General features: G+C 42.5%; 1 protein-coding gene across 1 annotated transcript in view; it reads right to left on the reverse strand.

Annotated features, from left to right (window-relative positions):
* The window catches only part of LMAN2 (lectin, mannose binding 2), a 28322-nt gene extending 16752 nt beyond the window's left edge, over window positions 1-11570 (reverse strand). Inside the window, exons 1-2 of the mRNA XM_077137757.1 lie at window positions 11152-11570; window positions 10862-10980 (exon numbers count right to left, since the gene is read on the reverse strand). Coding sequence (XP_076993872.1) covers window positions 10862-10980; window positions 11152-11347 — 315 coding nt within the window. The 5' untranslated portion in view covers window positions 11348-11570. The remainder of the gene's footprint in view (window positions 1-10861; window positions 10981-11151) is intronic.
* Window positions 11571-15542: the final 3972 nt, after the last annotated feature.

The raw sequence follows: 15542 nt of genomic DNA on the forward strand, positions 1-15542 counted from the left end.
GTCTATCCTTCTCTCGCTATTAATGGGCCCTTGCATTTTTAAGCTTCTCACCAAGTTAAGTTTTTCCAGACTAGCAGTCTTTCACTCCAAAATAATGCTAATGCAAGGATTTTCAGCTGTTCCAACAGTTCTTGATTTCTCCCCTTTCAACTTAAAGGAGATAGCCAGAAAGTTCTACGCCCTGTCACGTAGGGCCTATATCCCCTACCAAGCAGGAAGCAGCTAGAACAGGGAGAGACGGAAGAGAAGATATCATGAGAAAGCCCTTGAGATGCCCTCTGTCACCATTACTATTCAACATTGTCCTAGAAGTTCTAGCAAGAGCAATCAAGCACAACAAAATAAAAGGCATCCAAATCGGAAAGGAAGAAGTAAAACTTTCATTATTTGCAGATGACATGATACTATACTTGGAAAATCCTGAGAAATCTATGACAGAGCTTCTTGAGCTAATAAATTCAGTAAGCTGGTGGGATATAAGATTTAATGTTCAAAAAATCCATAATATTTCTATACATGAGCAATGAGCTGAGGAGAAAATTAAGGAAAAAATTCCATTCAAAACAGCAACTAAAAGAATCAAGTATCTAGGCATAAACTTAACCAGGGATGTGAAGGACCAGTACACAGAAAACAACATAACATTGCTAAAAGAAATCAAATAAGATTAAGTAGGTAGAAAGACATTCCCTGCTCATGAACAGAAAGGGTAAGTGTAGTTACGATGTAAACTACCCAAACTTATCTACAGATTCAACACAATACCAATAAAAATTCTAATAACCTACTTTGAAGAGTTGGAGAAGCTAGTTAGTTATCAAGTTAATTTGGAAGGGAAAGAAACTTCAAATAGCTAACTATATCCTTAAAAAACGAAGTGGAAATGAAAGCGAGGGGTAAGGGGTATGGTACGTATAGGTTTTTTTTTCTCTATTATCATTTTATTTCTTTTTCTGTTGTCTTTTTATTTCTTTTTCTAAATCGATGCAAATGTACTAAGAAATGATGAATATGCAACTATGTGATGATATTAAGAATTATTGATTATATATGTAGAATGGAAAAAAAAAAACAAAAAACGAAGTGCGGGGAAAAAAAGAAGTGAAAAGATTAACATTTCCTAGTTTAAAGCTTATTTTAAAGCCACAGTGGTCAAAACAGCATGGTACTTGGGCAGGCCATGGTGGCTCAGCAAGCAGAGTTTTTGCCTGCCACGTCAGAGACCTGGGTTCAATTCCCGGTGCCTGCCCATGCAAAAAAAAAAAAAAAAATCCAGCATGGTACTGGCACAAAGATAGAAGTATTGACCAATGGAATTGAATCGAGAGTTTGGAAGCAGACCACCTAATCTATTGTCAAATGATCTTCGACAAGGCCCCCAAATCACTGAACTGGGACAAAACAGTCTTTCCAATAAATAGACATGGGAGAACTGGATATCAAGAGCCAAAAGACTGAAAGATGACCCTTACCTTACATCCTAAACAAAAATTAACTCAAAGTGGATCAAACACCTAAACATAAGAACCATTACCATAAAATCTTAGAAGAAAATATAAGGAAACATCTTCAAGACTTAGTAATAGGAGGTAGTAGCTTCCCAAACTTTACAACCAAAGCACAAGCAACAAAAGGAAAAATAGACAAATGGGAACTCCTCAAAATCAAATGCTTTTGCGCCTCAAAAGACTTTATCAAAAAGATGAAGAGGTAGTCAACTCAATGGGAGAAAATATTTGGAAATCACGAGATAAAATGATATCTGATATCCTCTACAACTTGACAGCAAAAGAACAAGCAACCCAATTATAAAATGAACTAAAGATATGAACAGACATTCTTCCAAGCAGCAAATACAGATGGCTAAAAAGCTCATGAAGAGACAATCAGGTATAAGGGAAACGCTGCTCAAGACTACAATGAGATACCACCCTCATACCTATGAGAACGGCTGCTATTAAACAGGCAGGAAACTACAAATGTTGGAGAGGATGTGGAGTCACTTATGCACTGCTGGTGGGAATGTATAATGGTATATAGCCTCTATGGAAAACATTTAGTTCCTTAGAAAACTAATATTGAATTGCCCTATGATCCGGCAATACCGTTAACTCGGTATATACCAAGTAGAGCTGAAAGCAGTAACACAAACAGACATTTGAAACCAATGTTGACAGCAGCATTATTCACAACTGCCAAAAGATAGAAATAATTTAAATCCCCATCAACAGATGAGTGGATAAACAAAATTTAGTATATACATATGATGGAATATTATGTAGCAGTTAAGACAAAATGACATCCTGAAGCATACGAGAACATGGATGAACCTTGAGGACATAATGCTGAGTGAAATAAGCAAGACACAAAAGGATAGACAGTGTATGATTTCGCTTTCAGGGTAACGCTCAGAGGTTTATAATACAGAATACATAATACATATATAGATAAATAAGTATATCTAGAGATACACAGAAACTAGAGATGGGTGAACAATTAGCTAATGTAAGAGAATGGAAGAAGTGAAGGCAGTTCATTCATGGGTCTGTAAGTAATACTGCCATACTAAAGATGAACAGGATTCAAAGGGGTTGTATTGAGCCATGTATCCCACTGATAAACACTACAAATATAAATAGGTTATTGCATGAACTACTTCCAAAGTATGAATCTTTTACAAAGAGTACACAATATCAGGATATTGGGGAAAACTACTATGGCATGCTACGGGCGATGTTTAACAGGAAGACATCAACAGTACCACGGCAATATCAGGGGTAAATAATTGGGGGTGGGCAGGGAGGAAAAGAGTTAATGGGAGGTTTGGATTTTCTATTTGGTGAAGGTGTGTTTATTGGTTATTTTTCTCTTGGGGGCAATGAAAATTGTCTAAAGTTTAGAGTGTTGATGATTATACCACTGAGAGAGAATAATGTGAGACACGGACTGTTGACTTTGGACATTATACATAATGCCCAGGAGATGGAGGTGGATGAAGGATACACTGACTGAGAAGTAGAGTAGCTAACTGTGGTGAAGACATACAACTGAATATTGTGCTGCTACAGAAAGGAAGTCGTGAGGTATGCAATAACGTGAATGAACCTGCGAGACATTATGTGATGCAAAATAAGCCAGAAACAAAAGAGCAAATATTAACAGTTATCATTTAGAAATTACCGTTAAGAAAACTGGAGCCTAGATTGTAAACTCTGATGGCAGACACATTTATTCCAGAGCAGCAACTGTTATTTCTAGATTTTGAGAGGCTGTGCTATATATGTTTAATCTGGTATTTCCCTGGAACTCTGGGTACCTGTGTGACACCTAAGACTTACAGTGGGTGGCTGGCAGGTCTGAAAAGTCAGCACTGCCACATACAATAACTGCTAAAGAAACTGAAAAAGAAATCAGGCTTCAATTAGAGATAAGAACGAAGCCAAATGCGTTGGAACTAAGGTAAATCAAAATACAGGGTTAAGAAAGACGTTGTATTTTAGAACTTATTCTATGAGACCAAAGGAAGAGAGTTTTATTTTGACCAAAACCTAAATTTTCTACAGCACATAATCTAGCTCAACCTGTCTGTATAGATCATTTAAACAACCCAAACACATGGAGCCCAGAATGGAAATAAGGGCTTGTAATTCTGTATAGATTAACGTAATACATTACGATACATTATAGATACGGTGAGCAGACAATTAAAAGTACTGGAAATATATGTTACATAATACAATTAAAAATTTAAAAATAAAAAATAAAAAAGTATTGGCAAAGTCCCTCGAGGGATGGGAGAAAAAATATGGAACTATTAAACTTCACCACCAAGGAAACCTCTGATACTGTCTCAAACATTAGGGACTCCCGAGTCACTAGGTTAAACTCTTGATCTTGAGGCTTGCTCTTGTGAAGCTTATGTATGTTGCAGAGAAGCTAAGCCTACCTATACTTACTTATGCCTAATAGTTACTTCCAGAGGACCTCTTTTGTGGCTCAGATGTGGCCTCTTTCTCCTCTAAGCCCAACTCTGCAAGTAAATCATTACCCTCCCTACCACATGGGACATGACCTCCAGTGGTGAAAGTCTCCCGGGCAATGTGGGACATGACTCCCAGGGATGAGCCTAACCCTGGCACCGTGGGACTGACAATGTCTGCCTGATCAAATGGGGGGAAAGAACTGTAATAAACTAAGATATCAGTGGCTGAGAGAGTTCAAGGAGAGCCAAGAGGCTACTCTCACATTAACTTCAGACAGAGATTGCTATTTAACATGGTTTGCCAAACTCCAATCAAAACCATTCCTGCCAATCATAAAGAACACCTAGGGCTCTATCTGAGATTCTACAAAGGTTCCATGTACTATGATTACTTTCCAAAAGCCTACAACTTCCAGATAGGTTCCTAAGCCAGTAAATCTTGAAATGCAGAGGGGCCAGCCTGTCTAGAACATCAGCTAGTTTCATCCCCCTACTCCAGATTATCAACAGCCCTTTCCAACATGAAAAAGTCAGAATGGGCATAGACCAAATACCTCTCAGGAGTGGGAGAAAGATAAAAAAAGGTGGCGATATAACAGAGAAGATAGGAGTTAACAAATGAGTATGACTGCTGAATCATTATAACAATATTTCTCTTAGTCTCCAGTGTCTTAGAGCAGCTAGAAAGAAAAACCTAAAATTGTAGCACAGTAACCCATACTGAACTCTGAAATCTGTTCTATAACTAATTGTTGCGGTATGCTTCACAATATTGCTTTTTTGTATATATATATTATTTTTCACAATAAAAAAAAATTATAACAGCAAAACAAACAAAAAAGCCCTTAAGCAAGGATAGTTAATCAAGGCTGGGAAGTCTGTTCCCACAGATACCCTGCCTGGGAGCTACTACTCACCTAGGGAAAATCGCCCGCAGCAGCCAACCTACCCAAACGCACTATCTGCCATCAGACACAGCCCTGGAGGAAGGGGAGGGAGGAGGAAGGACTCTGAACAAGGAAGGGGGAGAGAAGTAAAGCGAAGCAATAAAAGCAGATGGCCTCAATGTTGGCGGCCACTTGCCTCTATCATCGTGGGAGGGCGCCTGCCTGTTCTCTCATATGTGTACTCAATAAATTTCCTACCTACATGCAAAAAACAAACAAACACACAAAAAAACAGGTGGAGAGAAAGGCAATGAGTTCAAGGTTAGTCAGATAAAAATATCTACAATGAACGAAAACAAAAGAATGGAAGATACAGAAGCATGGGTCAGAGACAGAGGAAGGAGTAAGAAAATCTCAGATCCTTACTAACCGGAGTTCCGAATGAGACATGAGATAATAGGCAAACGAATAAAGAGAAGTCTAAGAACTTACTAAAACTGATTCAAAGACATCATGCCACAGGTATTTAAAGTCCTATAAGCCAAAGGGATGAATAAAAAGAAAACCACACCTAGGCACATTAAGAAAACGGAGAAGGAAAGGAAAAATACAGGGAAAAAATGGATGGGAGGAAGGAAGGAAATAAAGGACAAAGAAAAGCAGTTAAACTTAAAGACTAACAGAGAGAAAAGGGCAGATTACCTTCAGGAGCAACAATTACCCTGACAGCTGACTTCCCAACAGAAATGCTGGGAGAAAACAATCGAGTGATATATTTGGAGTTGAAAGAAAAAAACAGCTATCCTAAGATTCTATACTTAGCAAGTGTATATCCTTCAAGAATGAAGGTAAAATTAAGACCTTTTCAGACAAACAAAAAATTTATCACCAGCAGACTTACACTGCCTTTCATTCTTCAGGGAGAAGAAAAATGATCCAGATGCAAAATCAGAGGTTCAAGAGGGAATGAAGAGCAATGAATACAGTAAATACCAGGGTGAAATAGAAAGGAACATTTGGCTGCATAAAACACCAATGTTTTGAGTGATTTAGAATAGAAATAAAATAAACGGTCACAGAATTACAACCTCTTGAAAGGTTTTTTCATAAACAGAGGCTTTATTTTTTTCTTTTTTAACTTTCTTAAAACCTTAAAATGATCAGTTAAGCTTTTTGGAACATTCTTTTAAGAGCCATCTATATTTCTGCCATCCTTTTGTGTAGTCTTTAAAATGTTTAACAGTAATCTCTTATTAAATGAACTGAAGTTAGGTTTAGAATGGAAGTTCTGTGCATGCTTTGTAATTTAAAAAATAAGTCCTTCACTTGACTGGAACTATGAGGTAGGAGGGTGAATTATGTTACTTTAATAGGAATGGTGCATCTTTTAGATTAAACAAATTACTTGACAGCCTTGAAAGTACTACAGATTATAAAAAATCTACATGTAATTTAAGATTATGAAATGAAGATATAATGTCATTAAAAAGGGACTGATGCTAAAAATAAATAAATAAATAAATAAATAAATAAATAAATGGCCACAATGTGATAAAAGAACTTAGCGTGTTTTAAGACCCTTGTACTGGTCAAGAAGACGGCCAAAGGACACATTATCAATAGACTTTGTAAAATATGGATGCGTGTTTTAAACTGTAGGGTAAACACTAAAACAATAGAAAAAGAGAATATAAATTCCAAGCTAATAGAAGAGGAAAAATAGAATAACAACAACAACAAAAAATCAACCCAAAAGAAGTCAAGACCAGAGAGAAAATAAGCAGAGAACAGGAAATGGATAAACAGAAAGTAAATAGTAAAAAAGAGAAATTTGAATCCAAATGTATCAGTAATTCCATTAGCTATAAACAGACTAAACAGTGGATTAAAAAAAGAAAAAAAAAAACTAAAGGTACTCAGGATCTCATTATTTCCTACAACTGCATGTGAACCTATGATTACCTCAAAATTAAAATAAATAAAAATACCCCTCAAAAAAACTGATTATATGCTCTTTATGAGACAATTCTAAACATAATGAGACAGTAAAAAGAAAGTAAAAGGATGGGAGAACTACATTATGCAAACACTAACCAAAAGCAAAATGGTACAGTGATACTATACAGCAAAGCTTATACAGATACTAAGAAAGTTTAAAGTGGATCTCTTCTTAATGACAAAAGAGTTAATTTACCAGGAAAACAGAACAAATCTAACTAAGTTTTTACATGCATACAGGATGGTCTTAAAATACATAAGGCAGAAACTGAAAGAACCACAAAAATACAGACACAAACAGGCTGACAAGCAGACAAGATGTGAGGAAGCACACAGATCAACCAGCAAACCTGACCTAAAGAACCTAAACAGCATACTGTGCTCGCCAAGCACAGCATCCACATTCTTTGCAAGCACACATGGAACATTCCCGTTTCCAAAAAAAAGTTTCCAAAAAAAAAACCCTGACCATTTGAAGGATCATTAACAAGTCTCAAGAGAATTCAAAGGACTGAAATCAGAAAGTATGTTCCTTGGTGATAATCCAATTAAAAAAAAAAAAAACTAGAAAAGCCCTCTTGTATTTGAAGTTACATACATAAAACACATGCAAAAGTCATTCCAGAAACCAAGTTTCAAATGATCTCTCTGGTGCCCAGGAACTGTATCCACCTGTAAACAACCCTCCACGATCCCAAACTGGGAAAGGGAGTGCCTCTGCACAGGACAACTGAGAAACGGGGAGGTGGGAAAGGAAAGCTGACTCTTCTACCTCGGACATGTTTGCAGGGGATCAATTTTCAGGAAAGAGCACATATTGACTGAAGAACTGGAAACGGATTCCTATCAGACTAGCAGGCCCTGGAAAGCCTCCATGCAACCCTGCTAAGGCTGTCAATTAGAAAACAGAAGTATTGCGATACAATGTAAAGCCTCTGAAGCATTTTAAGCAGGTGAAGTAGGGCTAGGAGAGAACAGACCCTGACCCCATGGTAGACTCACCCAAGGGGCTCTGAAATCCCAGTGCCCTGGCCCTACTCCAAGCCAAGTAAAACAAAATCACCTGACAATTTCCACATTTGCTTTCAACAGGATTGAAGGCAGATTTAATGCAACAGTCAACTGATACATCATTAAAAAGTTTTGAAAAAAAAGATTGCTATATGATTTGGGGTTTATTTAGGTGAACTTGCTGTAACAGAATTCCCCCCCCATTTCAATCTACTTAAGTGAACGCAGTTTTTCAGCATTCACATCTACAAAAAACAAACAAAAAAGAGTGGTGCTGATGCTGTCTCATTTTGATAATACCCATCCAGCTGGGGGTAGGGGTAGGAGGAGAATCTCACTGCAACGCACTGCAATAAATTTTGACTTTTCTTTATTCAAAAATTGAGTAGTATATAATACATTTATTTTGGTCAACTGTGTTCCAATAATAATTGCAATAACTCAACTCAGAAGATATTAACACTGAGTTTCAAGGTCCCAAGAAGACCTTAATTTAAAGAATTTAAATTATTGCTCATTTTAATTGGAGAGAAGTATGACAGGCTAATCAATAAGATTTCTGAGCATTAAATATACTGCATTAGGATAAAATTCTGGGTAGGAAATGAAATGAAAACAGGTTCATTAAAAATACAATTTGGGTTTTTTCCTATTGTTTTAAAAGAAAAACTAGATATCAAGCTGCAATGATATTTAGATTCCACTTAACACATTCATGAGTACCAAAAAATTATATTTTAAAATGTCACTATTTAAAATATGCTAGAAACTACATCCTCTGCCAATTTAAAGTTATGATAAACAATTTTAGATATCAACTTTTAAGGGGATATATAATTCCAGATGGTGCATAAGGAAAAAAAAAAAGCTTAAAGACCACTGCTTAAAATAGCATATAAGGCCTCTTGGAACAGGGCCTGCCAAGCCCTTGGGCCTCCTGAATTCTGGGCCCCAGCCATCAGGCACATGGAGTTATAGTTCTTTTGAGAACTGTGCCTTGGCAGATGTCACTGCTTCCTCTGGAGCCACTCCCACCACACAGCAGGAGCTGTGGCTTATCTCTGCCTGGAAGACAGCAGGTGCTCAGTAAATGTTTGCTAACTTAGTGCCTCTCCCAAACCGAGGGAGGGTAAGGGGCAAAAAAGAGAACAGGTTATCGCTCCAGTTCAGCATCGCTCCAGTTCAGCAAAGGAAGAAATGATGTGGGGAAACAATGAGCAGAAAATTCTTTCTAAGAGTTCCAGGTAACTTCTTTCTGGAATCATAGGAAACACTCCAAGCCTTTTGGGAATATCAGCAGAGCCAAGCAGGAAAGGTCCCTGGAGCTGAATTGGGGGTGGAGAAGGAAATTCAGAACCCTCTCAGCCCTGTGACATATCCACGCTATGGACAATAACAACCACCAGTCACCTACAACCATAATTTAAGCCACTGTCTTGGCTGCATCTGGTACTTGTGGCCAAACCCAATTTCTAGCAGTTCCAGCACTACTTGTAACCCCCCTTTTTTAAACTTAATACTATACTGAACTCATTTTCATGAAAAATAAAAGGTTACATTATCATTTTTTTTAATTATCCAAAAGCTCTAAGACAGAATTATGTGACAGAATGTGATTCAGGGAGGTAAAGGGGTTACTGATGACTCTCTGAGTGGGTGGCACTTGAGATGTAACAGATGAGGAGGAACCAAGCATGAAGAGCCAGGAGGCAGTGTCCCAGACAGAAGGAACAATAAGTGCAAAGGTCCTGAGACAAGAAGGCAGTCTGAACAAAATTAACAGAGAGAATGACTGGAGAAGAACAGGCAGTAGGCACCAAACTGTGCTGACATAACGCATGTTTACCCCTCCGCAGAACACTGCAGACTCTGAGGATCCACGTGAAAGCTGATGAAAGTAACCTCAGATGCCTGTAGCAGCAGTGTGAAGGCACAAGGAAGGAGAGGAAGAGCTGAGGGGACAGGCAGATGAGGCAACACAAGGACAGCGTGGGCTTCCAGAACTCAGTGGGAAAATCAGCCAGAAAGGAACAGAGAGCAGGCTGAGGGAGAACACTAGGACACTGGCCAACAACTGAGACTGTGGGAAGAGACAGGATCAGGCAGGTTGGGCAGGATAGGTTCCTATCCAAGCTTACGGAGTGACCTAGCCCAAAGCTATTTCCCTTTCGCCCCCTTTCCTGACTTAGGCTTCCTCAATGTGGAGTCTGTGTAGCACCCCATCTTGATCACAGCCCACATACAACATGCCAGTGACACCTCAGGCCCCATGACCTCTGGGGCAAAAGTCACAGAAACTCCAGTAAGGTACCAACACTGTCTAAACAGAATTATCCTCGAGTCCATTCCCTTAACACCACTGATGAAAAGAACCTCAACCAAGCACTGGGGAGGGGGACTGAGACCGCAAGTATTTCTAAGGGGCTCTCCCACTGTCCAGTGAAACAAGATCCTGCACATTGCTGGGCGTGGCGATCAAGCAGATCAGAGTTTAAATATTATGCTTTTCATTGGTTGGGTTCTCTGCAAGAAGTCATGATAGCCCCTTATTTCTAACGGCCTGTTTGAGACTCACTGCAATAAGGCATGTTAAGGTCAGCATCTAACACACAGCAAATATCCAAAGATCCAGCTCATTCCATTCTTCCCACTTTTGAGGGGGTTAACTTAGATAACCTGAAAGTTCCTCTACTTACAGGCAATGTGACTTTGGGTAAGGCACTTCCTCAACTCCTGAGCCTCAACTTCTCAGTTAGAAAAGAGATAATATCACTTTCCTCATATGGCTTTTGAAAGAATTAAGCGCCAAGCCCAGCTCTTGACACATTAACTACTCAATACCCATTATCTATTACTACTCGTTGTGTAACCAAGAGGGGGGTAAAGAGGGCAAGCCTTCAAACCAAGCTCAGGTCTCGGTTACTGGGGAGGCAGGGACTAGAGGATTACTGAACGGTATGCCCAGCCTTTAGGAACCACTCACCTGGTGATTCCAAATAGAGCCCTCTTTGCTGCGTTCGTCAGGGGTCAGACGCACATACTGGCTCGTGAGAATGGTGCTGCCTTGGAAATCCCAGAGGGGCATGGAACTGGAACCGACCCCTGGGGGGCAGACAGACGGGCACAGACAGACGCTTAAGCGGTCATGTCAGGATTGGCCTTGCCAGAGGCAGGAACCCACAGACGTGCTCTGCTCAGGAGAGAGGAAAACCCCTCCCCCAACCCTGTCAAGCCTCGCCCTCATCCTTTACTTATTCTTGCCTCGAACCTCACCTTGGTAGGGCTTGATGAGCGAATGCTCCCGCTTAAGATGTTCGCTGTTGCCGTCAGTTATATCCGCGGCCACCGGCCCCAGCAACAGAAAAAGAAGTAGAGGTGTAGTGGGGCCGGGGCCGGGGCCGGGAAGCCCAGGCCTTCCCGGGCACCGCCGGCCCCAGCCCCAGAGCCTAGTCCAACCTACGGCCGCCATTCTCCTCTCCTCTCGGCCACTTCCGCCCTAGCACTTCCGCCTTCCGGTTGTCCCATCTAATGGCCTCCGGCCGGAAACTCATCAACCCTAGTAACGCCTGGAAGTTAAAATGCTAGGTCTCGCCGCCGAGGGGGCGGCGGCTTTATTTGCTGAGCATTCCCCCATCCTGGTATAAAGCCGTTCCATCTCCTTGGGGGTTCAGAAGCACCTGTCGTCCAGGCTCTGCAATGGGTTCATACGAGCGACAAGAGCTACAACCAATCACGAAAGAGCACGTCAGGCTTGGGAGCCAGTGGGGAGCAGAGGGAGGGTTGGAGCCTGCGAGCAGCGCGAGGGGCGTCTGTGAAGCGGGGCATGCTGGAACTTGTAGTTTTTGTGGGCTGCTCGCGTAGGCTGGTGGGCCCTACGCTGAGGGTCCCTGACCATGTCTCTGGAGTTACCTTTTCCTGTCTAGAAAAAAGGACCGCAGAATGGAAGCGGAGGCCTGGGTTCCAACCGCTTCGCCGCCTCGGACTCGCTGGGAGGCCCGAGGCGAGCCTTTTCTGGTCTTTGGTTTCACCTACTCAGCTCGACGCCTTGGAGACGTCGGAGTTTTCAGGGCGTCCACGACTCCCCAACTCCTCACATCCAGTCGGGATGAAGCAGGAGGAGCAGACCTGAATCCAGTCCTGGGGCCCCAGCGACGGTTGGGGTCCATCGGGATCCAAATGATCCCAGTACACAGCCCGGCAAGAAACATCCATGTCAGGACTGGGGAAAGCGAGCTGCGGACCAGAGGTGGAAAAGTGGTGGTGGCCTGCAGCCTAGTAGAGCCCTTTCTTACCTGCTAACCCTTACCTGTTAAAAGCTAATGCTTTTAAACAAATAATTACCAATATTTTTTAACTAGGAGATTTAAATTCACATTAAAAATCCAGATTTCTGGCTTCTCCTGAAAAAAACATCGGAAGATCTAACCACATTCCCACAAGAGAGCAAAGGGCTGGAGCTGAGTGGGGTGGTTCTTCCGCGAATGCCTCCTTGTCTAAGCCAGACGCCACCTGGCCACTAAATTACAGCACCTGCTTGGTGCCTCTAGGCATTTAAATTAATAACCCCTGCTAGAGGTCACAGGGTGAGGTGACTGGTTGGTTGCATGTTTAAGAAAATTTCCTTTTGAATGAATGAACTTATTCAAACATATTCAGGATTTGGTGCTAAGATATATTTTCCATATCATATATTTTTTTAATTAGCTATTTTATTATTAAAGTAATACATACTTGTGGGAGTTAGGGTCAGGTGTCAACTTGACCAGGTGATGATGGCTGGTTCTGTTGCTGTGGACGAGAACCATTACCATGTGAAACTCATCTATGGCTGATTACATCTGCAGTCGGCTAAGGGGAGTGCCTTCTGCAATGAGAGGTGTTTAATCTAATTAGCTGGAGATGTCAAAGAGAGAGGTCAGAAGAGAGCTCAATGCAGCACAGCCCAGGCAGCTCAGCCTAGCAGCTCAGCTCAGGTGTTTGGAGATGCAGAAAGGAATAGCCTGGGGAAAGCTGTTGAAATCCAGAAGCCAGGGCTGAAGGCCAGCAGACATGGCCCTTTGACTTCCTGTGTAAGAGAGAATCTCAGAAGAAAGTTAGCTGCCTTTCCTCTGAAGAACTGTAAGTTTTTAACTAAATAAATCCCCGTTTTTTTGAAAGCCAATCCATCTCTGGTGTGTTGCATTCTGACAGCTTTGGCACACAAAACATATATGAACTATACAGAAATATGTAGGACAGCCAAAAGTTCTCTGCTACTCCCCTCCCAAGGGGTCTACCCTTCCAGAAATGTATCAGTAGTTATAGAAACAAGGACATGTACCCTTTACTAAACCGACATGAAGGCTGGAACAGTTCTCAGCTATGGCCACTACCAAATTTATAGCATCTAGAACAATACCTTGCACATAGGAGGTGGTTAAGAAGTAATTGATAGAAGAATGAAAATGGGTTCTAGAATTGGGTCCTGAAAAATGAGGAGAAGTTTACCAGGAAGGCATTCTCAGCAGAGGGAACAAGAAATGCAATGGCAGGAAGGGATGCCTGAAGGCATAAGGGACACAAGCAGTTTGGAATGAGTGAGAGGTGGGGGAGAGTTTGGTTAAGCCCAGAACTCAAAGGGCCACAAATTCCCAGCTAAAGAACATAGTGCTTTTTTCTCCCCAGAGGGCATTGGGATTGTTTTAAGCATGGGAATGACAGGCATGGCTTTCTCTGACTACAGTGAAAGAGATTGTAGCGGATCTAACAGAGACAGAAAGATGGAATAGGAGCTCATTTTAACTAGATAAGAGAGGACAAAGGTACGGAGGTCTCCACCGAGAAGGAGGGTCAGGAGAACTCCCAGAAGAAGATTGGACACCAGTAACTGATCCCCTGTGGGAAGCTAAAGAAAGAGGAATTGAGAACCGATGTTCTGAGGGGGGGAGGTAGCCCACCACCCTCATGGAGGGGAGAAAACTAGATAAAGGCCAAGAGATGGGAAGTCCCAGAGTTAGCGAGGGTCCCTGGAGTGAAGATACACATGGTCAAGGGCTGGGGTTGGTATCCATGGTGGGCAGGTGGGGAGAGTCATCTCTGCAGCAGCAGGAGAGAAGGGCCTTAGAGAGGGCCTCCGGAGAAAGGAAGATGAGTTGCTGGGACCTGGTGGTGGCCCCGGCTCAACTCCCAGCACCCAATCACACACATTCATAGCTCAGCACTTCTCCAACTGGATGTGTACCCTTAGCCAGCTCTCTTCTCCCTGAGCCTTGGTTTCCTGTTCTATCACATGGGAATAACGAGCCCCACTCAACAAAGTGGTTGTGAGAACCAAACAAGGGCATGTTGGGAGAAGACCCTGTAAACTATAAAGTCCCCTGTGAAGCCTAGGCCTAGATCTGTGGCACAGCAGACAGGCAGCCTCCATTCACATCACACACCATACAAGGCCTCACAGGCATATGACAGAAGTCACCCTCTTTATCAAGACCAGGACTGGCAGTGTTCCAGGCCCCAAAGCACCTACCGCCACACACACACCAAGTCTATAGGAATCCCTCTATCTGGGTAGCCTGGAGCAGGTTTTCTTGAAAGAGGCAAGTCAGGGCTGAGAAAAAATGGTGTATTCATTTGGATAATGCTAGTTGCTATAACAACTAGACCCCAATGTGTATAATGGCTCAAATACAATAGCAATTTGTCTCTCACTCAAATAACAGGCGAAACTTGGTGTTCCTGGTTGATGGGTGGCTTGCCTTCATGCATCGACGCAGAGACCCAGGCTCCTTTCTCCTCAGGGCTCCCTGACCCCCTCCTCCTCTTCTGTATCCAGCCAACTAAAGAGGAAAGAGAGAGTGTGGAGGGCACCTACTTTCTAAAAGCCTGGGGCCAGGAATGACCCATGGCATTCCACTCACACCCGGTTGGTGGGAACTAGTCACACGGTCATGCCTACCTGCCGGGGAGCCTGGGAAATCGAGTTTAGCCATGTGCCAGGAGGAAGAGGACATGGATTTGTGGTGAAGAGCTGTCCCATTTCTGCCACAGGAGGGGGCAGTGGGTAGAGGGTAGAGTCTGGAGGCGGGGTATTGCCTTGTCTCTGTAGGAAGAGTGGCCCCAACCAATGCGGCATGTAACTTAAGGGCTCTAAGCTAATTCTAAAAGTAAAATATACTTCGTCGTAGCAGGTATGTGCATGTGTATCAAAGACGCATGTTAAGGGCTCTGGGTAAAGGACCTCAATCCATGTAGGACCAGGCTGACAGCGCTGCACCAAAGCAAGGTTTTTAAGAGCGAATCTAAATGCATTGATGGACTTGGACACACAGGTCCACCAGTGCATGGGGAGGGCAGCTTGATGGGGTGGTGGGGGATGGAGGGTGGGGGATGGGCGAGGGTAGCGTGGGGAAAGTAAACATGCATGGACACAACTGCCTGGGGGAGGGCTGTCCCTGAGTGTGCACATATCTAGCACACAGTAGGTGTGAGGTAAGTGTGTGCTGAGTCACAAGTATATGTGCGGACCTGGAAGCAGTGCCTCCTTTGGAGTTGGCTGTGGGCTCAGCCCATCTACCTCCTGAGTGCCTGTCTCTCCCTCCCCCTATGGTGTCCCTACCCTCTCCCATGCGCTCGGGATTCAGTGGAGTATATTTCTTCTCCCAGACATGGGGCATATGCCCCAAGGG

Source organism: Tamandua tetradactyla, chromosome 20 (assembly GCF_023851605.1).
Source record: "Tamandua tetradactyla isolate mTamTet1 chromosome 20, mTamTet1.pri, whole genome shotgun sequence".
Classification (NCBI taxonomy): Eukaryota; Metazoa; Chordata; class Mammalia; order Pilosa; family Myrmecophagidae; genus Tamandua; species Tamandua tetradactyla.